This window comes from Micromesistius poutassou (assembly GCF_964030765.1).
Source record: "Micromesistius poutassou genome assembly, chromosome: 21".
NCBI lineage: Eukaryota > Metazoa > Chordata > Actinopteri > Gadiformes > Gadidae > Micromesistius > Micromesistius poutassou.
The window spans coordinates 6743791-6768064 of record NC_140291.1 but is presented as its reverse complement, the minus strand read 5'-3'; the positions used below and the strand labels follow the sequence as shown (position 1 = coordinate 6768064).

The window sequence follows — 24274 nt, the reverse complement described above, 5'->3', positions numbered from 1 at the left end:
GGGGCGTCGGAGCCCGGCGCCAAAAACAGCTGATGATCCAGAATGTTTCCCTTGTCAGCATAAATTGTCTTCTTCGAGCAGCCAGCTCCTGGCCCCCCCCCCCCAGCTCTACCCCTTCCCCCTCAACTCCCCCCCCCATGCCTGAGTTCCCCTGGATTGTCTCCCATCCTCCTGCTGTCTGGCCACGCCCCATATAGCCTCGACTGCCTGTATAGGGCAAGGCTGTCCTGGCATTCCCGAGGTGCATTCACCCAAAGCCCCTTCACCACATAGTGAAATCTGATGCCTATCATGATGAAGCAGGTGCTGAGACGCTACCCTCTCCAGGTCCTTTAGGGGATGGATATAGTGGTCGTAACTTCCAAGGAATCTCTTCCCTCACTCTGGAAGTTTTCCGAAGCAATTTAGTTTTTTGGTCGCCGGCGAAGCGTTTTCCCACGGATAGATGGATCCGACAGCCGCCGCGTTCTTCATCTTCTTATTATATTTTTCTTTACCTTGAAGCGTCTCTCTGTCACTTTGGCGCACGATGGAGAGAGATTCATTGGGAATGTCAGCCGGTATTAAAAGCGTTGATCTGCACGGCGTATTCCGTTCGGCTCCACCTGTATCAGGTGTCGAGTGACGCCCCCCCCCCCACCAAACTCTGGTGACTTAATTTCTTTCCTCCAGCGTTTTAGTGCTTTACTCTCCAACGTCAGGGTCGGGTGGGAGCGGATCAAGGATTAAGTTGAATGAAATGTGAAATATGCTGCTTATTGATGTGTGTTACATAATTCATGGTTCAGTGGTCATCATAATCTGTCTCTCAGCCACTCAATCATTCTCATCCTCTTGCTCTATGCTCCTTTGATAAACTTGCCGCCCGGCCCTTTCTTTCTCTCTTTCAGATCGCCCTCCATTGATATATATCTTCCCATGTCTGTGGTTACTATCGTTCTTGTTGTGATGCAAAAAAAAGTACAAATAGAATGAAATCAATTGCAGGAAAGACACCTAAATCCTAAGGATTACACGTCTATAGATACATGCAGTTAATGAGCTAGTACGGGTCTTTGGCATCTTGCTCAAGGTTTGCCCAAAGGTGGACTGCCAACATGGGGGATTGAACCTAGAAACCTTTGGGCGGTGGGCGTCCAACTCCCTAACCATCTTGCCCCCCCCCACCCCCCCTTTATGAGTCTCCCCGTTCTAACATCCTTCCCCCTCTCGTTCCGCCCACTCAGGTCGGAGGAGGCCAACAAGGCCTTCTCGGCAGCCGTGCAGATGCACGATGTGCTGGTGAAGGCCTGGGCCATGTGGGGCGACTACCTGGAGAACATCTTCGTCAAGGACCGCCAGCTGCACCTGGGCGTGTCGGCCATCACCTGCTACCTGCACGCCTGCCGCCACCAGAACGAGAGCAAGTCCCGCAAGTACCTGGCCAAGGTGAGCGGAGCGGGGGGGGGGGGAGGAGGAGGAAGAGGTCTGTTGGGTCTGCCGGCTGGGTTATTGCAAAATAAATGCTTTCGGAAGTACTAGATGGTTCGTTCACACATGATTCACGACCCTGCAGTTGAACAAGGGTGTTTTTGCCTTGAAGAGTTGTGTGTTTTCCAGCGTATGAGCCTCAAGTTGAGAAAATGCTTTCAAAAGAACCAAAAAAAAAAAAATGGCCATGGATAATTCACAGATAATACACTGGGTAAAATAGCTATGATTTGAAAGGAGGGAATGAAGCAAGATCTGAAATTGGGCTATTTTGTTGTTTACGTTGTGCGTGATTGGTAGCATCAGACTAAGGGAAGTTTAGTTTTGGTATGCTTTAATGGTTTGAGTGGGGCTAATTAAGCTAGTCGTGTATTAGCGTCATGCACAAGGGTGCTATTTAGACGGTTGGCAAGGCACGCAAACACATGCTTTAGCACATCTCCACTAATGACTGGAGGGAGAGGGGGAAACTAGCAGTTTAGTGTTTTTTTCAAATAAATATACAAACTTCATGCTCTCTGTGGCATGAAAGAAAGTAAATTAAAATCTTGCAGAAAAAACAACATCCTAGCCAGCGCACCTCATGAAGCTCTTCCCCAATTTAGCGCTGACAAGCTCACGTCTGACAAACACATGAAAGGGAATTTTAACGAGATTGTCGCTTAGAAAAGCACATTGAGGTGGCTGTGAGCATCAGTACCTGTGCCCTCATTTAAGTGTCATGATCCTGACTACATGATAGTCTATTTCCATACGATTCAGACTCACTTCCCCTGTCCTCAAAGTCACAGGTAGGTTAGCTCATGAAACACTTCAACCCATGTTTTTCGCCATGACACTCAGAATACCTCAGGATCGTCCACTTCCCCTACACCTACGCAAGTCTATTCCCAGGCAGGAAGTACATGTTTCATTGATGGCATTTCAAGTAGCAATCACATGGACCGGACCCTCCTGGATAAACGAGGGGGGCTAATGGGCTCCCCAGATCCTCCTGCCTCACAGTCCTATGACCTTTCACTAACAACCACAGCCACCCCTATAGCCTATAGAAGGGAGCAGGTGTGTGTGTGTGTGTGTGTGTGTGTGTCTGAATATGTTGTACAAGCAGCATCGCACCACCAAGGCTCCGAGCTTAATCAGTCAAGACACCTCATATGTTGCCCTTCTGCACACCTGCCCGTTCACGGGGGGGATATTAAAAGCCGACTAGCTATCCTGACATCCCGGTACGACTCTGAACAACTGTCCGCCCACCTTAACCACCAACCCCCCTCATCGTTTGGCAATCCCGGCATCGAGGCGCAACCCCTCCGCACAAAGGATTTGACCTCCATTCGCTGGCGAGGAGTCGGTCTGTTAGAAAGATTTGTGCTCGTTTGTTTAAGTCCAGTGTAAGGCGGGGCGGGGGGGTTCCAGGAATGTGTGAAAACGTTTCCATTAACTAACGAGGCCCTCGGAAGGAACCGGAAAGGCGTCAAGGTCTAACGCACTGCAGGTTGGTGCAGGCAGGTGGTCACCGCTGGCACGGACGGACTGCAAAGTGCACACAGCACAGCTTTGGGCCACTTTCAAAACCGGCCGCACTGCTGCTCACGCTACAAGCCATTGGTCCTTGTAAGCCGTTATGTTAGTCGCGTCGCAGGCGCGTGATATTGAAGTGCAGATGAGGTGTGCGGATGCCGCCGTTATTTCACCCGGAGAGGTCCCTGATGAAGTGCGTCTTTGGTGGCAGGCGGCTTTTTGTGCGACTCTGCCCCGACGGAGGCCGCCTCAAAGGAAGAGTTACGTTTCTATTCAAAGCACGTTTATTCATTTATGCCGGGAAGTGTCAGAAATGAGTTTTCATTTGAGTCAATGGGTGACTGTGTGGTGTATGTGTTGAGCGGAGGTTGTTTTGACGCAGGAGGCCTCCTGGAATCCTTTATTGTCGTGAGGTTGTTCGCTGTTATTGCTCGCTGTTATTGCTCGCCGTTTTTCAATCGCGCGGTAGGATTGGGAATAATTTCAGTCGACCTGCGCAATAGTGTTGATTGACAACCACTCTCACACAATGTAGTCAAAATCAAGGGCGTTAAAAGACTACTTTTAACGATTGACAATTAACTAAATTTGTAATTCTGAATTACACATAAATAACTGTTAATTGTGCAGTACCAGACATCCAATACTTACCTAATTAATTAATTATATCCAGTATATAACAAATCTAAGTTCATGTTCATCCCCTTTATTTGATTCATTTAATCTTTTAATCAGATTCTGAAGTTTCTTTCATCCTGCTAATGGGGAAGAAAATGGGCCATTGACATTTAGAAATTGAACCAATTAGAGTACTTCCTTAATATGACCTTTTATCAGTGGACCAATAAGAAGATATTATTAAAACGAGTCCTAACTGCCGGTCCAATTTCTGCTATATGATCAAACAGTGGATGCAGGCTTCAAAGGTTCATCCCCACGGCCTCTTACCAACCACCTGTCTTTGTTCGTCTGAGCAGCTTAATATCCATGTCTCATCACCTTTTTCCCTGCTCTATCCATCTGAGCGAATTGTGTGGTGTAGCCATGTTTTAAAGTGTGATATATTTAATTGAACAAAACAAATCATAGTCACAGTCATACGTGTATTATCTCTCGCTCTTTCAAAAGGAAAAGAAAACCTTCCCTGTCTATCCTAAAAATGTCCACTCCTTCTGAGACTTCGGCCATTATTTGCTAAAAGGCAGTTTATGTCGTAACTCTGCAAAAACTCGTAGTTTTCTTTTAGGTTTTTTTTCTACGTGTCTTAATGGAAGGATTGTGTGCTATGAAGCTCTGCTTCTTCTCTCTCTCCAAATATTTACGTGGCAAATATTACACCATGCTGTTTGGCAGATCTCCCCCCGCTAACCTGAGGGTTTTTAACATAGCGGGCATTCCTGTTGCCCTGCTAATTCCCCCAACCCTGGAAAACAGTATTTTAGAGGTGGAAATGGCACAAATAGGGGAAATACCAGTCTGCAGCGGATCCAGGTTTTTTAAAGTAATGGCTCTGAATGGGTAGGATTAGGACAGGTAGTTACATTTATTAAAGAGCCCCTGTTTTTCTCTTGGATTATTGATTAGCCGTTTCAAGACATTTCAGAAGCTACCCCGTAGTGACATCACATGGGACTGTCCAACCAGATGCATTATGGGTAGATCAGCCTACCAGTTAGCAGTGGTTACAGTCCACTGCTAATGCTGGTAGGTAGATCTGTCTATAAAACGTCTGGGCCTTTGAATAATTGATTTGACTAGGAAACAAGAGTGACTAGGAAAGAAGATTTCACTAGGAAACAAGAAATTCATGTCTTCACCAAAGACGTGCCGGCACAGGACACGTACTATTTCTATAGTCTATACTCTCTTAATGAGACCACACCATTTAACAAACCACACCAAATGTTCCATAAGCTATCCATCCATTTATTTAGTCTTAAGATTCTTAAGATTCCTTGCTATTAATTAAAGTAAAAAATTGATTGAACAGTATCCAGTAAGATGCACAACATTACTGAAATGACTCTTTCATCGCAATCTGCTTGCTTGTTGACACTGGCACTAAGCGGGTGGATCTTGTGTTGCCATGGCGATGTTGTCACTAAAGGTTGAGGTGGGGGGGGGGGGTTGCTTTTGTTGCTAAGCCACCCAGAGGCCCGGTCTAGGCCTGGCAAGTCCTGGTGCTGATGGATGGGAGGAGATGACCGGTCATTATCAGTAATTATACACACGCTGTGGGGCCTGCATCGCTTAGGAAGGCAGAGGGGGGATAATGTCTCCATCAACAGGCACATGTCCATACACACACGCACACACACGTCCATACACACACCCATGCACACACACAAGAAGAGACGCCCGTATGAATGATATGCTCAGCCTCGTCACCAGCTCGGCAATGATGGCCCAATGAACCGTGGTTAAAATCCCCAAGATGCACTGCTGTCTCCCTGCCGCAGCCCCGCTGCGAGCAAAGCCCTGGCCAGCCCATTTAGCTGAGTAATGGCACCGGCATCGCTTCCAAAACCTGTCTCCGGGCCTGGCGGAAATCACATTAGCACCTGATATCTAGCATATTATGATCTCTGTTATAACGGAATTACTGTGTTTAATCATGTCTCAGTCCCCCCCCCCCCCCCACCTCGCTTTTATCCATCTCTCTCTCTAGTCGTCTTTGTCTCGGTCGCTCTCACTGTCCCTGTCGCTCTGTCTCAGCCTCTCTGTGTGAATCTGTCTCTCTCACTGTCTCCCCCTCTCTCTTGTTCTCTCGGTCTCTCTCTCACTGTCCCCCCCCCCCCCCCCCCTCCCTCTTATTATCTCTGTCTCTCGTTCTATCTCTCCTTTATATCGCGCCCGTCTCTCCTTAACACTCCCTCCGTCTGTGTTACCAGGTCCTTTGGCTGCTGAGCTTCGACGACAAGAACACCCTTGCGGACGCGGTGGACAAGTACTGCATTGGCGTGCCTCCCATCCAGTGGTTGGCATGGATACCGCAGCTGCTGACCTGCCTGGTGGGGTCGGAGGGCAAGCCACTGCTCAACCTGATAAGCCAGGTGAGTGTATAAAAGAGGAGGGGGGGGGGGCTCCCATGATCGGGTGAGGATTGGATGTCGCGATCGAGGTGGAAAGGGGCCACCTTGGATCGCCTCGAACGAGCGTCGTTACACAGTAGCTTGTTTTTGTGTGAAAGTGTGAAGCGCGGAACCGCGAAGCACTTCAGGGCTGTGATCGATGAAGGGTTATATGAATACACTTCATAGGGAGATTGGAGGTTTTAGAATCCACAACGAGGACATTTCGGCAGCCCATGTCCTCGCCCTAACATCCCCATCATTCACTCCATGAGTCTTTTACTGTTGGCTTTATTGGGTGTCTTAGCGAAGCTCTGCCTCGTGGCAGATTCAGCGTTCTCGATGCTGCTCACTCGCGTCTTGTTCCTCGCGTTCTTCCCCCCCGCACACAACGCTTCCACGCGCTCTTTCCCAAATAAGGAGTGTCCGATTGCTCCACCATCGCCTTCGACGGTCACTTACCGGCCCTTTACTCCGTCCCTTGTGCGGTGCGTAATTTGTTTCGAGGAATCGTTTGTGAATGTAACACGGCACGTAGCCGCAACGTGGGAACAGCGTTTGTAATTAAGATTGTTCAAGAGGAGGACTCATTTGCTTTGGTTAATGGAGTATTATGTCCGAGGGGAAAAAAGATTGTGAAGAGGGTGATCTTCAAAGCGCAGCCCCAGTGGTTCCCGTCCCCCGTAGCACGCCACCGCAGAGAGAGAGCCGGCGCGGGATCCGGCAGGCTTAACGAGACGGCGCGGCTTCTGAACGCAGGTGGAAAGGTTTATTAAGTTTATTTCACTTTATTTCACTTTATTTTATCCAAGTGACGGGTGTAGAACAGAAAGATGAGAGTCTTGAACTGTGAGTGTGATGAAATGTGATCTTCAATCAGGAGACCGTTTTACATTTTGTTTTTTTCTCTTTATTATTTTAAGAAGTTGGATATGGAAAGAAGAGAAGGGGAGAGAGAGAGAGAGAGAGAGAGAGATGGGTGGCGGGGAACGCTGGAAAGTTGCAGAGATCTGACGCTCGATCGAGCCCGTGACGGGCAGGCTTCCGTCGGCGCGGAGACGCCGGGCCCTACTTAGTGCGTCTGATTCCGAACGAATGAACATATCACGGCGCCGCATGTCATTAACGCTGACATTTAGAAGGTGCTTAACTAACGCTCTCACCCAGGCGTTAACAAAAAGTGCACGCTTGAGAACTTTGCCTCGATGACATTCAACCCAGCTTAACTTCCCGTTAGCGGGGGGGGGGGCTACTTAAGTTAGCTTGTGAACGGAGGGAGCCATACTTATTGTTTGAGAGTTTACACGGTGACCTCTCCCGCTCCCATTCAGGCCATTTTTCGGACGTATTTTCTGTCGTTTGACCTTGTTTGACCTTGTTTGGTCTTTCTCGTCCGCCTGTGATGGCTGAAGGTGAACAGGTTGACACTCTTTCAATTTTATTTGCCCCGGCAACCTCTCTTTCTCTTTCATGTGAAAGGGAAAAAAAATAAAGAAAAAAGGCTTCTTTTAATGCACGGCAGGATTTATCTCTTCACCGCTCCCTCTGAATTATTTAGAGTTTCTCCGGCACGTCAGGAAAAAAAAAAAAAAAAGGAGGAAGAAAAAAAACGACAGTGAAATATTGATGAAGGTGAGGTGGAGAGCGCCTACGGGTGGGTGATGCGTTGGGTGGTGTGACGCGGGTGGGGTGGAGATGACTTCCCCATACTCAGCCTCTGTAGTGTTAAGGTTTCAGACCCCCTCATCACTCTCTCCCCCCCTTCCCACTCTCTCCCCCATTTCCCACTCTCTCCCCCTACACCACTCTTTCTCCCCCCTTCCCCACTCTCTCCCCCCTTTCCCCCCTCTTCCCGTCTCGCTCCCCCTTCCCCACTCTCCTTCCATCTTCCCCATCTCTCTCCCCCCTTCCAATCTTTCTTCTCCCCCTTCCCCACTCTCGCAACTCACTCCCTCCTTCCCCACCTCAATTGCCGTCCCCCCCTTCGGCACGGACCACGCTAGCCCAAAGATGACATTTCCGATCAAGCCATTAGAGGGCTGATCCTCGGCTTCTGTTCCTCTCTGCACGCACCCAGCCCTCCTCTTCCATTTTTAATCTCGCCGCTGACGGCCTTTTAGACCTCCCAGTACCTCTAAGCCCCCCCCCCCCCCCCACCGCCACCTCATCTTTCGAGCAGAAAATGTTCCTTAATACATATTTTTTCTCCTCCTTTTCACCCGGAGACGAGCACTTATGCACCAAGACCATTAGCAGATATATTAAGCCCTTATGTCAACTTGTGGCTGGATTAGTTTTTATTTTTATGACACACCGCATAAAATGTTTCCCGCCTGACACGTAATGGGTTCTTAGTTTCTCAAATGGCCGTTCCTCTCGTCGTTGACCCTCTTTCTGCACTTCCAACACGGTCGCGTTTCTTTGCCTTGGTTAGCTTTTCGCCTACCTTCCCTGCGGGCTGAGGGGTGTAGCTCTTTAGAAATGCATTTCATCCAGGCTTTGTTTTAATGTAGAAATGTCTTGTGTGTGTGTGTGTGTGTGTGTGTGTGTGTGTGTGTGTGTGTGTGTGTGTGTGTGTGTGTGTTTCTGAGAAGGCCATATTCTTTTTATTTCGCTCGTCCTTTTTTCGTAAGAAGTCGACCTGTTTTAAAAGTTGTGCTCTGAGTTCAGATATGAAAATGGACTCATAAAACGGATGACTGGTCTACTTTTCATGTTTTTTTCTTTAAGAGTCTATTCCAAGTGTTGAGTTTCAGTTTATTGGCTGGAAAGTGTATTTTGGGCGGTGTCATGTATTTTTCTGTCCTTACAGGACTACCATGAATAATTGAACAATGTTTTGTTGAATCTGCTGCCACTCACATTCTTTGTGCGTATTGGTGTAGATTTCAACTCTGTAAGAAAATGTCAGTTTGGACGCTTTTATTTTATTTCTCTCGGAGGCTGTCAAATTGTTCAGTGAATCATCCACATCAAAGGGCTTCTTCTAAATAATACAAAGATAAAATCGTTATCGTTATTATTGATGGGCACATACCCATAAATCATATTCGCTAAATAATAACATTTTGGGTGCTGTCTGTATTGTTGAAATGATTCTTATCCGAAACTATGTGTAGGATTATTTTTAAGAAGCCACCATCATCATCATGACATCATCAGGTTGCTATAGGTACAGTCCTCCTCGTTCTGCTTTGTCTCTCAGACTCAGGGCCTTGGCTTGACCCAGTTCCCCAGCAGTATCGCTACTTTCTCTTTCATCCACACTACCACGTCGAAGTACACATTTTGCATCTACAACTCCCAAAGCAGCCAGCCGAGTGTCTCTCTCTCTCTCTCTCTCTCTCTCTCTCTCTCTCTCTCTCTCTCTCTCTCTCTCTCTCTCTCTCTCTCTCTCTCTCTCTCTCTCTCTCTCTCTCTCTCTCTCTCTCTCTCTTCTGTTAAATTTCAGCCATGAAGTGTTTTAACTTCCTGTTGCTCCCCTGACTCGAGGCTTCAAACGCCTGCTGTCTTACAGCAGAGGTCTCTGGATACATTGCCGCAATCATCGGGCACGCACACCATGCATGAACAATGCCTTCAACTACCACCAACCTCTCATTTATCTTGTTCTCTATATCTGTCTCTCACTCGCTCTCTCATGCTCTCCATCTCTCGCTTGCTTTCACTCTCTCTCTCTCTCTCTCTCCCTCTCGTTTGCTCTCTCGCTCTCTTAAGGCTCTTTCTGTTCTCCGCTTTCATTCCATTCCTTGTCTTTCTCTCTGCCTCTCTTTCTTGCCTTTCATTTTTTTCCTCCTCGTCTGGTTGGAGAGAGAGAGAGAGAGAGAGTCCTTTGAAATGTAATCTGTGACCCTCTTTTATCTGCTAGGTGGGACGAGTGTACCCCCAGGCTGTCTACTTCCCCATCCGCACGCTCTACCTCACGCTGAAGATTGAGCAGCGGGAGCGCTACAAAAGTGGTAAGAAAAGCCCCTCCTCCTCTGGTGCCCTCCCTCACGTGTCCTCCGCCTTCCTCCTCCTCCTCCTCCTCCTTCTCCGATGTCTTCCTGACTTCGGTGTGGGTGCACCACAAACCTTTTACACCCTTGCCAAGTGGTTCTGGGTTCAAAGCCGAATGTCCGCAGTATGCCTGTAGGGATCTGTGACCCTGACCGTCTCGTTTTTGACATCCGTCTGTGAATGCTTGGCTTGTGACCTCTGAATGAAGGATAATTACCTCTGGATGAAAGCAAATTACAGAATGGTTTCTCTCCGCACCCTTCTATCATTCTCCACTCTATTCTTCTCTTCTCATTCCCCGATTCATCATCCATCTCCTAAACATGTGTTTCTTCTCCTCTTCCTCATGCGTTCATCGTCTTCCGCTCCACCTTCTCCTCCTCATGTGTTCCTTCTCCTTCTCCTCTCCTCCTTCTCTTCTTCCTCGTGTGTTCCTCATCCTTCTCCTCTTCCTCATGCGTCCCTCCTCCTTCTGCCTCTCCTCGTCCAGACGCGTCGGGCCAGCAGCAGCCCAGCTCCGTGGGGGCCCAGCCCCACTCGGGGGCCTCGGACCCGGGCCCCATCCGGGCCACGGCGCCCATGTGGCGCTGCAGCCGGATCATGCACATGCAGCGGGAGCTGCACCCCACCCTGCTCTCCTCCCTGGAGGGCATCGTGGACCAGATGGTGTGGTTCAGGGAGAACTGGCACGAAGAGGTAGGACGTCTGCCGGTGACACTGGTGCCGGGATGTTTAATACACTTGTCGAGATGTTTAATACACGTGTGTGTGTGTGTGTGTGTGTGTGTGTGTGTGTGTGTGTGTGTGTGTGTCGTCTGCAACGGTTGGTAGATAACCCACGCCCAACCCCAAAATTAATAAAGCAGTGCATTCCATATTTACTGGTCTTGGGAGTCGTGTTAAATAAGCTGTAATTATCGATCCACGAGGTGAAAAGTCTCCCTCCTGAAAGGCCTTTATTTCTTACCTATAGTGCTCCGCTGACATTTATGGTCAATTATCTTAAGCACCTAATGGCCTGAACCAAGCACATGCATTCCCAAAAGGAGTTTTGTGTGTGTGTGTGTGTGTGTGAGAGTGTGTGTGTGCGTCCGGCATCCTTGTTTTTTCAGGCTAGGTAGTCAATAAGTAGCCCATTCCTCTCCCCCAGCCGCCCGCCCACCCACCCCAGAATCACCTCCCACTCTCACCGCAGTTTTCTCCCATGAGTGGCTGCCGCGTAGACGCTGACAGCCAGAGAACCAGCCCTGACATCAGAGTCCAAATTGAACCTGGCGGTCTTGCAAAGAGCTTTAGCCATGCTACGGAAACCACCTCTCACACATACGCACTCGTGCACATGCACGTACACACGTACACACACACACGCACACATGCACACACATGCACGTGCACACAGGTACACAGGTACATACACACACACACACACACACACGTGTACACACAGACGTACACACACACACGTGTACGCACGCACGCGCATACACAGGTCTGTGGACGAGGAGATGACACTAGCATGGAGGAGTGCGGTGAGCCGGGAGGACCGCAGCAAGTTTAAGGGGCCGCCAGCGTGCGTGTGTGTCTGTGATAGTTTGAGACCCTCAGCAGCAGTGGCAGCTGTGGTGTCTATGCATCGTTCCACTGGGCAGACTGGGTCTTCCTGGGAGAATAGTGTTACATGGCTGTTCCTTACAGCAGTTCCCTCCTGTGTTGGTGTTGTCGTCTACGTTTTCATATCCAGACGTTAACCTTTTGTTGTTTGGCGGGGGGGGGGCTTGGTAATTAAATCAACTCTTTTAGAATACACAACTGGTTCTTTTATGCATTCTAAATATGCTTAGGTGCTTAAGACTTTACTCAACTACTAAATACATGTGGTACTAGCATAGCAATTGCCAAACAACCGCTCCTATCAAGTAGTCATATTAAGCTATTAATCTCAATCATCCTGCACTTCATTGTGTATGTCTCTGTCTGTGTCTCTCTCGCCTATCTATTTTTATCTTAAACATTGTCTGAGTCTTAAGTATGTGCGTGGCTGTTTTTTTTCCACCTGTGTTGAAGCTAGGTTCCAATTGCGTCAATAAAGGTTTATTCAAAGGCTAAACATCCGTCTCTCTCCCCCCCCCCCCCCAGGTGCTCCGGCAGCTGCAGCAGGGCCTGGCCAAGTGCTACTCGGTGGCATTCGAGAAGAGCGGCGCCGTGTCGGACGCCAAGATCACGCCGCACACGCTCAACTTTGTCAAGAAGCTGGTGAGCACCTTCGGCGTGGGTCTGGAGAACGTGTCCAACGTGTCCACCATGTTCTCCAGCGCCGCCTCGGAGTCGCTGGCCCGCCGCGCCCAGGCCACGGCCCAGGACCCCGTCTTCCAGAAGATGAAGGGGCAGTTCGCCACAGGTCAGTCGCTCTCCGCTGCTTTATTGTCACGTTTTCAGTTGGCTTTCTCGATTGCTTTTGACTCTATAAGAGCCGGCTGGTTTCTCACTAGATGCGTTGCGTGTGATCCTTCAGCCGAAGGGTTGCTGGTTCAATCCCACTGAGTTTCCACCTTCAATTGGAGCTACCTGGACTACCGGGATCGTTGTTGTCTTGTTGTGAGTGAAGCGAATTCCTCGTAATAGGATGCCGTCCATTTAAGCAGTACGAGGTTTGCTCTGTTTCCCGACTGGTTTGTTGAACAAATGATACCGTTAACAAGTGTGCCATTATCTCGGTTCTGTAACTTCATAGTTACATTTTCATACTAATTAATGTTTTGATCCGTCGCTCCATGTGAAGATTTTCTCAACATAGCTGTGACAGGCAACACAGGCTGTTCTCAAAACCCTCACGCAATCGTATTGTTGTGATGTTGTTGTGATTTCTTGATTTCTTGACTACAACACATACATTTAGCTACACTTGGTGCTGGGAGCATATTTTGGGCCATCAGCATGGTTTAGCATTTACTCCCGCCCCCCACCTCCCCTAGCTCCGACCCCACCCCCAACGACGCAAACACCGCTTTGAAACCTCTGTGTCACTGCCTCCTTTCAAGACACCTGGCGCCCCCCCCCGCCCCCCCCCAGTGTCTCTCTCCTCTTGAGCATCGCCACACTGCCACAACTCCCCGAGCGCTTAGTTCTGCTAACAGCAGGCCATCTGATGTTTCCCCCCTTCCCTCTGAGCTGGGTGTCGTGACTGTGAGATCTTTTTGAAGAGCAACAGCGTGGCGAGCATACGGCGGTCTCTCTTCGTACGCGTGGAAGGAGGAGGAGCGCCAGTTCATATGCCGAGCATGTGGCCGGCAGGTGCGTGTCAAGCTGTGGTGACTCAGAAGCCAGCAACACCTCCGTGATCACAGCTCCTCCGGGCCCTCCCCGGGGAGACCCCCAGCATCCGTCAGAAAACTGACGGGCAAGAAAAACGTCCAGGCCCGTCCCAAGTCCCGTATTCTTTTTAAGAAGAATGAAAAACAGATAGGCCCCCCTCTCCACCAGGGGATGGATGTGGATGTGCGTCGGTCTGTTCACCCTTGCGGTCTCCCCCGTGCGTTGACACCCAGGTGCTGTTCGTTTTAGCGTTTAGTGCCTTGACGTCACGCCCTCGCGGTGCTGCATCTGGAACACAAGTGCACCAGAACACGAGGATCTCAACCAAATGATTTGATTTAGTGGTCCGGAGGGGGGGCCGCGTGTGCGCGTGTGCGCGTGTGCGCGTGTGTGTGTGTGTGTGTGTGTGTGCGCGTGTGTGTGCGTGTGTGTGTGCGTGCGCATGTGTGTATGTTCCTCGCTCTCGCTACATGTGCATACAGTTTACACACCTCGGTGGGTTTGGAACATTAACAGCTTGTGCACTGCCTCATGTGAGCGTGTTTAGTCTCCCCGCTCGCTACACTTGGCGTCGGCTAACACAATGACACAGTTCAGCGGCCCTGCTATAGGCCGAGCTGTGGTCAGCAGCGATCCCATTGGCTGAACTCTACGTAAACTGTGTTCAAGGCCGTCGGTATGACTCATGTGCTTCAGGTATAGAGATGAAGGGGGTGTCACGTGACTGGTCTGGGGCTGCAGGTAAAATCTGAAGAGCCTTACATCAAGGTTTTCCGCCCTAGGGCAAACTTTGGATGTTTGGCGGCTGGGCAGTCGGGGCTTTGGCCTGCGGAATTCATTTCCAAACCACAAGTATATTAAATCAGCAGCATGAGAAAATACCACATTTTCCAACTGTCTGGAGTGTGAGCCACGCACTTGTACACTGAATAGGTGTGACAGGTTATTAAATTAGGGAGAAAGCTCCTTCGAGTTCCTGGCATTTGCGAAGCAGAGGTGAACTCTCCGCCCATCGGTATGCGTTAAAGTCAGCAATCGCACCCTCCATAGAACTTCTCTCTCTGGTTCTCTCTCTGGTTCTCATTCTGGTTCTCTCTCTGGTTCTCTCCTCGGTTCTCTCCCCAGTTCTCTCCCCGGTTCTCTGGTTCTGTGTCTGGTTCTCTGGTTCTCTCTCTGTTCTCTTTCTGCTTCTCTCCCTCCCTGGTTCTCTCCTTCGCTTGCTCCGTCTCTCTCTCTCTCTCTCGTCTCTTCCCTTTCTCCTCTGCTAACCAGCAATGCTAATGTATTTGGCCCTGGGAAAAAGCCAGTTTAAGGGTTGGGGTGGGGGCGGGGGGGGGGGAGGTGGGGGGGTGATTTGAAAGCGTCTGGAGGAGAGAAGGGAGGAGGTTGAGTCAGCGAAGGGAAGCGGCCAATGAGAGGAGAGCCGTGAAACTGGAGAAGAGTAAAATGGACACTGCAAGCACACCGTGTGCTTCATACACGTGCTATCCGAGGAAAACACCTGTGTGCTCACCGCAAGGCTCGGCCTGTTGGTCCGCTTCATGCTCCACGGTGAGGCATCCAAGTCACAGACTTAGGAGATGAAATTCATTCATGTATAATTTACTCCACGAAAAAAGTGATTAACACCGATTGCAGCTACAAAAACGCCAGCTTATCTGCCCAACATTCTTCACATTGTTTTAGGAAAAGGTTGCGTGAGGAAATGCAACCATGTGATCACAAACTGGCAAAGCCCATCTGGTGACTTTGGAAAGAAGAGGGAGAGTAGCTGGACTGTGTCACACGGTGGAGTTCTAGAGAGCCAGATGTTGGGTCCTGCATCCCTCACCATGACCACGGTCTCACAAGGGCCCTTGCCAGGACCCACAGTCTTGCAAGGGCCCTCGCCAGGAGCACGGTCTAGCAAGGGCCCTCGCCAGGAGCACGGTCTAGCAAGGGCCCTCGCCAGGAGCGCAGTCTAGCAAGGGCCCTCGCCAAGTACAGCGGTCTCGCAAGGGCCCTCGCCAAACACCACAGCCCCTCAAGGGCCCTCATCAGGACCCACGGGCGCGCCAGGGCCCCAGGTCTCACAAGGGCCCTCGCTCCGAACCTTGGTCTTGTAAGGGCCCTCGCCAAGAGCCACGGCCCACGCGAGGGCCCTCGTCTGGGGTTTTGCCCATGGCAGCGGGGTTTAGGGGGGGAGGTGGAGGAGCAAGGGCGTCGGAGGGAGAGAACCATGCCGTGCCTCCGGAGCGGAACAAACAGCGTCTCACTCCACCGCTGAGCAGTCAAGTGCCTCCCCACTCCCCCCACTCCCCCTCCTCCCCTTCCTCCTCTACCAATCCCCCCCCCCCCCCCCCCCCCCGCCAGCGTCAGGGGTGCTGTCGCTGTCGGAGGGTTTGTGGGCTGGAAAATATGGGTTTATGTGTGCACACATACCATTTGGCAGCGGGGATGCATTCAAATCCAATTACGGCGCACGCCATTTGCATGAGTTACCGTGTTAGCGGTGGGTCCGCTCTCCACAGACCTTTGTTCTAAAGGGCCTCTTCTGGAAACAAAACAATCACACACACACGTTCTCCGGCTCCTTAATTCCCCCCTCATGGGAAGTTCCACCCGCCCGCCCCCCCGCCCGTTTCCCCCCCCCCCCCCTCCCGCACTTGTTTTCGCTAAGGAGACGCTTTGCATTGTTCGGCTCAACTTATAATTTAGCATAATGGCTTTGGTTTCCCTTGTGGTGAGATGGTTTATTTGGAGGAGCTGACAGCCTTTCAACAGCCCAACTCAAGCTTTAAACGTAGTATTTTATAAATGGTGCGAGTTTGGGGGAGCATCATCCAAAACTCTGCGTGCATGTGCGTGTGCGCGTGTGTGTGTGTGTGTGTGTGTGTGGTCATGATCACATGTCCCCTCTCCTCTTTTAGCCTCTCTCACACACAGCCCCTAAACAGAAGCGATGCCTGACTTGTCGTCACACACAGCAGTGCTGGCTCCTCCAGGGTGTGTGTTCAGTGATGGCGGTGCAGCAGTATGCTGACTCCTCTCTCTCCCTCCCTCCCTCCCTCCCTCTCCCCCCTCCCCTACTCCTCTCAGGCGGGAGGTCTCCGGTCGACAGTGCCGTGTTATTTTCCTCCACAGAGGTCAGAAGGCGGCCTGGCTAGTTATCCTAGCGGCAGGATACTCCATCTCTTACCAGCTGTCCTCCACCCACCTCTCCCTCGCAGCAGAGAACCAACGCGAGGTGTAGCAGGAAGTGGATTTGATTGTGTCACTGCCTCGCTGTGCATGAAGGTCTCAGTGGGAAGGTTTTTTATTGGTTTGGAGTGCAGGTTGGATGCAACGGACGATCTATAGGAAATGGCAGGTTTGATGTGTGTGTGCACTTCTGACATGCATGTTTTTGTTTAATGTTGCCTCTGTGCGTGCGTGTGTGTGTGTCTCTGTTGTTCTCCTGTGTGTGTGTGTGTGTGTGTGTGTGTGTGTGTGTGTGTGTGTGTGTGTGTGTGTGTGTGTGTGTGTGTGTGTGTGTGAGTTTACAGCCGGGGCCTGTGCTAAAAGGGGAGCTGCGGTGCGGCGAGCATCAGTCAGTCAGAGCCATAATGGCTCATAACTGAAATGTCAAGCAGGATGGTCCTGGTGCTTAGCCTCACTCCATCACAGTAACCACAGGCCTCGTACTGTCTGGCCCGGCCCGTCACGGCGAGGGGGAGGAGACCGCTAGGAATGGAGGGAGGAAGAGAGAGGGAAATAAAGGAATGAATGAAGGAAGAATGATGAAGGAAGGGGAAACAAGGAGAAAAAAGATTGTTAAGATCTTGTGTCGCCCTATCCTGTCCATCTCCATCGTCAAGATCCGCCTCCTTGTATATTTCCTAAAAGTATTCAATTATAGCGCAGCAAAAATGGCCCAAGATATTGCCCTCTCATTGTCCTGAATATAGCCTGGGCAGTCGGTGCCAAATCCCTTTTACGAGCAAACCGCTGTGTGTCTGATTAAACACTGAGTATTATTGCGTTCTAGCATTTAGGGGGATAATCACGCTGAGATTCTGAAGCCAGGCTCTGTGGCCCAATGTCCTGAAGGAACGGGCCGTGGCTGTGTATTTCTTGTCCACCTCCACACACACACACACACACACACACACACACACACACACACACACACACACACACACACACACACACACACACACACACACAGGGCTAACATATTACGATCAACGCTTGTTGATTGGACAATCAAACTCAACCTTAACTTCACTGTATCAAAGGCGACTTCAACTGTGAGCTTCGGGCATCTCGCGTTCCTGGCCATGAGGTGGTGACTAATTGAGAACTAATTATAGATTAAAGGGGCATTATGTCCCTTTCTGAGATGTGAAAAGGGCATGCTGGAAAATATTGAAAGCTTTGAATGGCCACCCTTTTCCCCACTGTTTCACGGCCGCAATAAAGCAAGCACCGGTGTGTGTGTGTGTGTGTGTGTGTGTGTGTGTGTGTGTGTGCGCCTGTTGTTACGAGAGAACAGTCCTGGGGGCTTCTTTTCTTTACTGTGCTCAGTGCCTCTTAGTTGCCAGTGTTACTGCTGCAGCTCATCACACTGTTAGGCGCCATGCGAGTTGTGGGTTGAAACAGGAACGATAGTCTTTATAAAGCTGCCGTGTTTGTGGCTCATGTCTTTCCCAACCATAGAATGATACAGCAAAGTGTGCACAACAGTCTGTTTTGTGTGTAATCATTCTTTGAAAGTAGTTATTAATGAGCGCTGTGACCATTAAGTTTTCAGGTTATCTGCACAATATTAGGCACTCTATTTTTCCTCCCCACGAAGGGCTTAGGTTTAAGTTGCAACATGTGTGATTATGTGAAAAAGAAATAACAATTAGAAACTGAAGGTAAACACATTACAGTGTGACGCTATGTCAAAGACGTCTATGCATTGTGTTGCAGAGATATTTAGTCAATTTAGCAGCAAGCATTAACCCGTACTCTCTCGTAGTACCACTTTCTACCTCAAGAGGCGACAGCCGTGAGGGGATGAGGCCCAGCACCCAGAATCCTATTCTAACTATATCTTTTTATGAATACTCGATTCTGATTTGTCAATCACGGCATTCTACCGGCCATTACTTTTTGTATAGCAGACCGCTGCTTTGCATAATGGACCGTTGGGGGACGCAGTTTGAACCGTATCGAACACATTTGTTTTTTAAGGTGTACATTATCCCTTGCATATTACCGCTACACATGCTTACTTAGTTTACTAGCTAACCGAGTGCTGCTAATGTGCTGTTGATTCGCCGTGTTTACGCATTTCCTTGTTTTGTACAATGAGGGGGTGGCCACCACCACTTCCTGGTGATTCACCGCCCCCTATTTTGTGGAGGACCACTTCGACAGTCGGAGTCCAAATTGTACACGTTTGTACGATTGTTAAGCAATTGTATGACGATGTGTTTAGCAACCCACACGTTTAAACCTCCCCCTCAATCCCCACCATCTCTCCTCCACCCTCTCCGCCCGCAGACTTTGACTTCATCGTGCCGGGCTCCATGAAGCTGCACAACCTGATCTCCAAGCTGAAGAAGTGGATCAAGATCCTTGAGGCCAAGACAAAGCAACTGCCCAAGTTCTTCCTCATCGAGGAGAAGTGCCGCTTCCTCAGCAACTTCTCGGCACAGACAGCCGAGGTGGAGATCCCCGGGGAGTTCCTCATGCCCAAGCCCACGCACTACTACATCAAGATCGCCAGGTACAGCGGACACACACACACAGACTCACAGACACGCGTACACATATTCCGATCTATTATTTTAGCATCATATTATCATGAGCATCTTTACTGGTCACACAACGGTGCAGTCTCAACCAAAGGTCAGATCTCTGCTGTGGCTCAGACTTTACTAATTTGTGTTTTTATTGGAGCTTCCCTGTTCCGTACGTGCACCGGAACAGCTCCCTCCCCCCCCCCCCCGGTCTAAGTGTCTGGTGCACAGCTGTAGGGCCAGATCTAGTTTGGTTGCTCATAAATAACAGGACCTCCGAAATCCACGCGCACTCTTCCTTTCTCTTGAACCTGTTTTAGGTTGTGTTTATGTTTAATTCAGTATATGCTTTTGAGTTTAACAAACCCAATGCCCCTGGAGAAACGAATACATAAACGAATACATGTCATGGAAAATGACTCTATAGCCTTCCACTTCACACATTTTAATTAGTTCTGCATCTCTATTTCCTCTCCGCTCCTCTCTGATCCTCTCCGCTTCCCTTGTTTTGTTCTTCATCTCCACCTCTTGCTTCTCCTCTCCTCTCCTGCCCGATTCATTTCCATCTCTTCTTCTTTTTGTCTTTCCACCTTTCTTCTCCTGTTGTCTATTTTTTCTCTCCTCTATTTACACTTCCCTCTCCCTCTCTCTTCCAATTCTTGTCTTCTCATCTCTCCGCTCTCCTCTTCTCTCCTTCTCCTCCCCTCTGCTCTTCTCTCCTCTTCTCTCGCCTATCTTTTCTTCTCCCCACATTGTCTCTCCTCCTCGACCCCCCCCCCCCGCCCCTCTCTTCTCTCTCCAATACATTGCCTTTGCTCTTTCATTCTACTGTACTCCCTCCTCTCATCTCTCCTCTCCCATATTCTCCTCCCTCCCCTCTCCTCTCCTCTGCTTTCCTCTCCCTTACACACTTCCTCCCCCCGTCTCCTTTCCTCTGCTTTCCTCACCCCTACTCTCCCCCCCCTCTCCTCTCCTCTGCTTTCCTCACCCCTACTCTCCCCCCCCCTCTCCTCTCCTCTGCTTTCCTCACCCCTACTCTCCCCCCCACTCTCCTCTCCTCTGCTTTCCTCACCCCCCCTCTCCACCCTCCTCTCCTTTCTCCCTGTTCCTTCATCCCCCACTACGCTCCTCTCCTCTGCATTCATCTCCTCCCTCCTCTCTCCTCTCCTCCTCTCCTCTCTCCCTGTCCCTTCATCCCCCACTCATGCTCCTCCTCTCTGCCCCCCCCCCTCCCCCAGGTTCATGCCCAGGGTGGAGATTGTCCAGAAGCACAACACGGCGGCCCGCCGCCTCTACATCCGCGGCCACAATGGCAAGATCTACCCCTACCTGGTGATGAACGACGCCTGCCTGACGGAGTCGCGCCGGGAGGAGCGCGTGCTGCAGCTCCTCCGCCTGCTCAACCCCTGCCTGGAGAAGAGGAAGGAGACCACCAAGAGACACCTCTTCTTCACCGGTAAGACCACCCTCTCCTCCTCTATGATGGGCCCTTCATTGCGTTTATACTGTGCTTTTCAAAGCATTCAAAGCACTTTTAGTGTGTGTGTGTGTGTGTGTGCGCACATGCCTGTCTTGTCAAGTAAAGAGACACTTCCTCTCAATCTTACCCAGCATGCACCGTCCCTTTTTCTCAATCAATACCTCCCCTCCAAAACAAAGTCAAACACGCACTTGCACACGCTGACTACAAACACATTCTAGATCCTTTTCAAGCACAATGTCCTTCTCACCATGTCCCTCCGCCCCGCTGATTGGTTGGTTTGAGGTGAAACCGGGGGACAGGAACTCAGTAAACCTTTCGTGTGGGCCAGCCTATGTCAATGTTTAGACTGCATCCACCTCCACCACCACCACCACCCCCACCACCACTGTCCCACACAGCAGGCTCCCCAGCTGGCCCTCTCCAGCCCCCACTGTTCTGGGCGCTCTGCCACCCCGGACAGTGGGTTGTTGGTGGCGGCGGGGGCTGGGAGAGGGGCGAGCAAGTGTGGTCACGCTGCAATTATTGCGGAAATTCCCGAGTATTTTGGTTGTGGAGTTTGGATCTGCGGTCGGCGGTGCGGTGGTCACGAGCTCAACTGTTGTTTTCCTGAGTCGGGATGTTTACCTTCCTGGATGACGCTGATTCACTTGTTGTGCGCCTCTCTTTCCACCATCCTCTTCTTTTCCCCCGCTCCTGCTCTCCTCTCTCCTTTCCTCCCTTGTTATTCCATGCTCTCCTCCCTCCTTCTCTTCACTCACCTCTGTCTGTCTCTCTCTGTCTGTCTGTCTGTCTGTGTCTCTCTCTCTCTCCCTCTCTCTCTGTCTTTGTCTTTCTCTCTCTCCCTCTCTGTCTGTCTGTCTCACTCCCTCTCTCTCTTTGTCTGTGTCTCTCTCTTTCTCCCTCACCTTTTCCCCTCCACGCTTCGTCTTCCTAATCACTCCACTCCACTACACCCTCCTCCTCCCTCCGCCCCTCCCACCTCGCCCCCTCCCCTCCCCTCCACCTCCCCTCCCCCCCCCCCCCCCCCCCCCAGTGCCCCGGGTGGTGGCGGTGTCCCCCCAGATGCGGCTGGTGGAGGACAACCCGTCCTCGCTGTCCCTGGTGGAGATCTACAAGCAGCGCTGCGCCAAGAAGGGCATCGAGCACGACAACCCCATCTCGCGCTACTACGACCGCCTGGCCACGGTGCAGGCCCGCGGGACGCAGGCCAGCCACCAGGTAGCAAGGGGAGGGCGTCCGTGTGCTGCGGCTCTGGGTGCAAAGGGGGGGGGTTTGTTTGAAATGTACCGTTTTTTGGGGGATTTTCTGTTTTGAGTCATGGAAAGTAAATAAATTGGGATATCTTGATTTGCCGCATTTGATTTAGATTCGTATTTTTAGATTTGTTTCGTCTTTTACTTTTTTTTTGCCGTTTCTTCCAAAAGTATGGCTTAAAAAAACACAACTGACCACTGAGAAACTGTTACTACTGTTATTTTTTCTCAATGGCTTGGCTGGGAATGGGTGTTGTCGAGAAAAGCAAGTGGCATAGCCAAACTAAATGAACCACGAGCGGCCCTCTTCCACATACTCCAGCGTCCACACACCGTATGGCCCATGACGAGCCCACCCATTCCCAGAACGCCGCCCCCCCCCCCCCCCCAGTGGGCATCAAACCCCTAACCCGGGTGTTGTTGACACAATGCACCAGCAGTCAGAGCAACACAGGGACCACCCTCTTACCCTTCCTCCTCCTCCTCCTCCTCCTCCTCCTTCCCCAGGTCCTGCGGGACATCCTGAAGGAGGTGCAGGGCAACGTGGTGCCCCGCAGCATGCTGAGGGAGTGGGCTCTGCACACCTTCCCCAACGCCACCGACTACTGGACCTTCCGCAAGATGTTCACCATCCAGCTGGCGCTCATCGGCCTGGCCGAGTTCATGCTGCACCTCAACCGCCTCAACCCCGAGATGCTGCAGATCGCCCAGGTGAGAGGAGGACACGCACCCTATACGTGGAGACACACGCGCACCCTATACGTGGAGACACACACACACACATGGAGAAAATAAGTCAGCAACTACTGTTTCCATAGTACATGTAAAAGGGTTAAAAGTTAATGAATTCATTAAAAACAAAGTGTTTGTGATTTATTTTGATTTGAACTACACACACACTCGCGCGCACACAGGCACACAGAACCACTTCACGCTTGCTCCTTCTCGTTCTCTCCCGGTCAAAAGTTGTACACGACCCATGTGCTGTTCGTGGCAATTATTTCCATCGCTATGAGCTTTCAGTAGACTAATGCAAAAATGGGCCGCTGGCTTAAACGTATACCTCTACAATTTCAGCGAGCGATTGCGCAATCGGTACAAATTCATGGTACATGAGGATACCGATGTACCATGAAGATGTGACTTAGAGAGGAGAGGGAGAAACTAATAGGACTGTATATAGTTAAGAAAAGAAGTCAGCAACTACTATTGTCTAGTTATTTTCTCAATAGAGACGTCTTTTATACTCCTATCGCTTGTCCAGTGCGCATGCTCGTGCGAAAGCACAAGCCCAGATGGCTACGCCTACAATCATAGAACAATGAAGATTACCTTCTCTCTCACGCACGCACGCACGTACACACACACACACACACACACACACACACACACACACACACACACACACACACACACACACACACACACAGACACACAGGAGTAGACAAGTGTTTTCATTTTTGGTATATTCCTCCTGGGGGACTTATTATTTATTTATTGTTATTTTGTTAGATGCTGCATCTGACATCAGAATGCATTATTTAGCAGTTTGCACAATTTAATTGCACAAAAAAGTGCCAGTGTTAAGAAATGTTTAGTAAATATTGATATGTTAAGAAGAAATGTTTTGATATCCTTATTGTGTGAAAAGTTATGTTGATCAAGTAATGTGAAATAATCGGTAACTGAAAAAATAATCGTTAGATTAATTGTAATTAAAATTAAAATTAAAATTAATCGACAGATTAGTCGACTAATCAAAAAAAGAATCGCTAGATTAATCGCTTGAAAATTAATCGTTTGGGACAGCTCTAACACACACATGGAGGCACACACTCACAAATAGAGCCACACACACACACACACACACACACACACACACACACAAGGAGGTAATGGAGATCGCACAGGTAAGTGTAGCAAAAAGACAAGTAAAACACACAAACCCTACACACACAGACATGGAGACATACGCACGCACTCTTTAGAGTCTGTCGGTCAAGGACAAGTGGGATCAGTTTGACTGGGGCTAATTCGGTTCTCTCTCTCTCTGTCTCTCTCTCTCTCTCTCTCTCTCTCTCTCTCTCTCTCTCTCTCTCTCTCTCTCTCTCTCTCTCTCCCTCCTCTCTCTCTGCCTCCCCCCGAGATGCATTAAGAGATCGTCATTACCTTCTGTATCGGGACGGGGGCGCGGGTGTGAATTACCATTCTCCCCTGTGACTTTCACGCAAGGCCCTATCAGTCAGCCGCGCCGCTGTCAAGTGTGGCGGGATGTTTTGACAGGCCGTTATATTCAGTCAGCGGGCCGCATCGCAGTTATCAAGAGACGTTTCAATTTGAGAGAGAGAGAGAGAGAGAGAGAGAGAGAGAGAGAGAGAGAGAGAGAGAGAGAGAGAGAGAGAGAGAGAGAGA

The 24274-nt window shown here is 50.1% G+C and overlaps 1 protein-coding gene across 1 annotated transcript in view; it reads left to right on the top strand.

The window, feature by feature from the left end:
- The window catches only part of trrap (transformation/transcription domain-associated protein), a 101599-nt gene that overhangs the window by 75331 nt on the left and 1994 nt on the right, over positions 1-24274 (top strand). The window contains 11 exon segments of the mRNA XM_084485574.1: positions 1227-1428; positions 5886-6047; positions 9934-10024; positions 10555-10760; positions 12201-12462; positions 18888-19113; positions 20365-20582; positions 21643-21827; positions 22370-22573; positions 22829-22884; positions 24095-24123. Of these exon segments, the coding sequence (XP_084341700.1) occupies positions 1227-1428; positions 5886-6047; positions 9934-10024; positions 10555-10760; positions 12201-12462; positions 18888-19113; positions 20365-20582; positions 21643-21827; positions 22370-22573; positions 22829-22884; positions 24095-24123 (1841 nt within the window).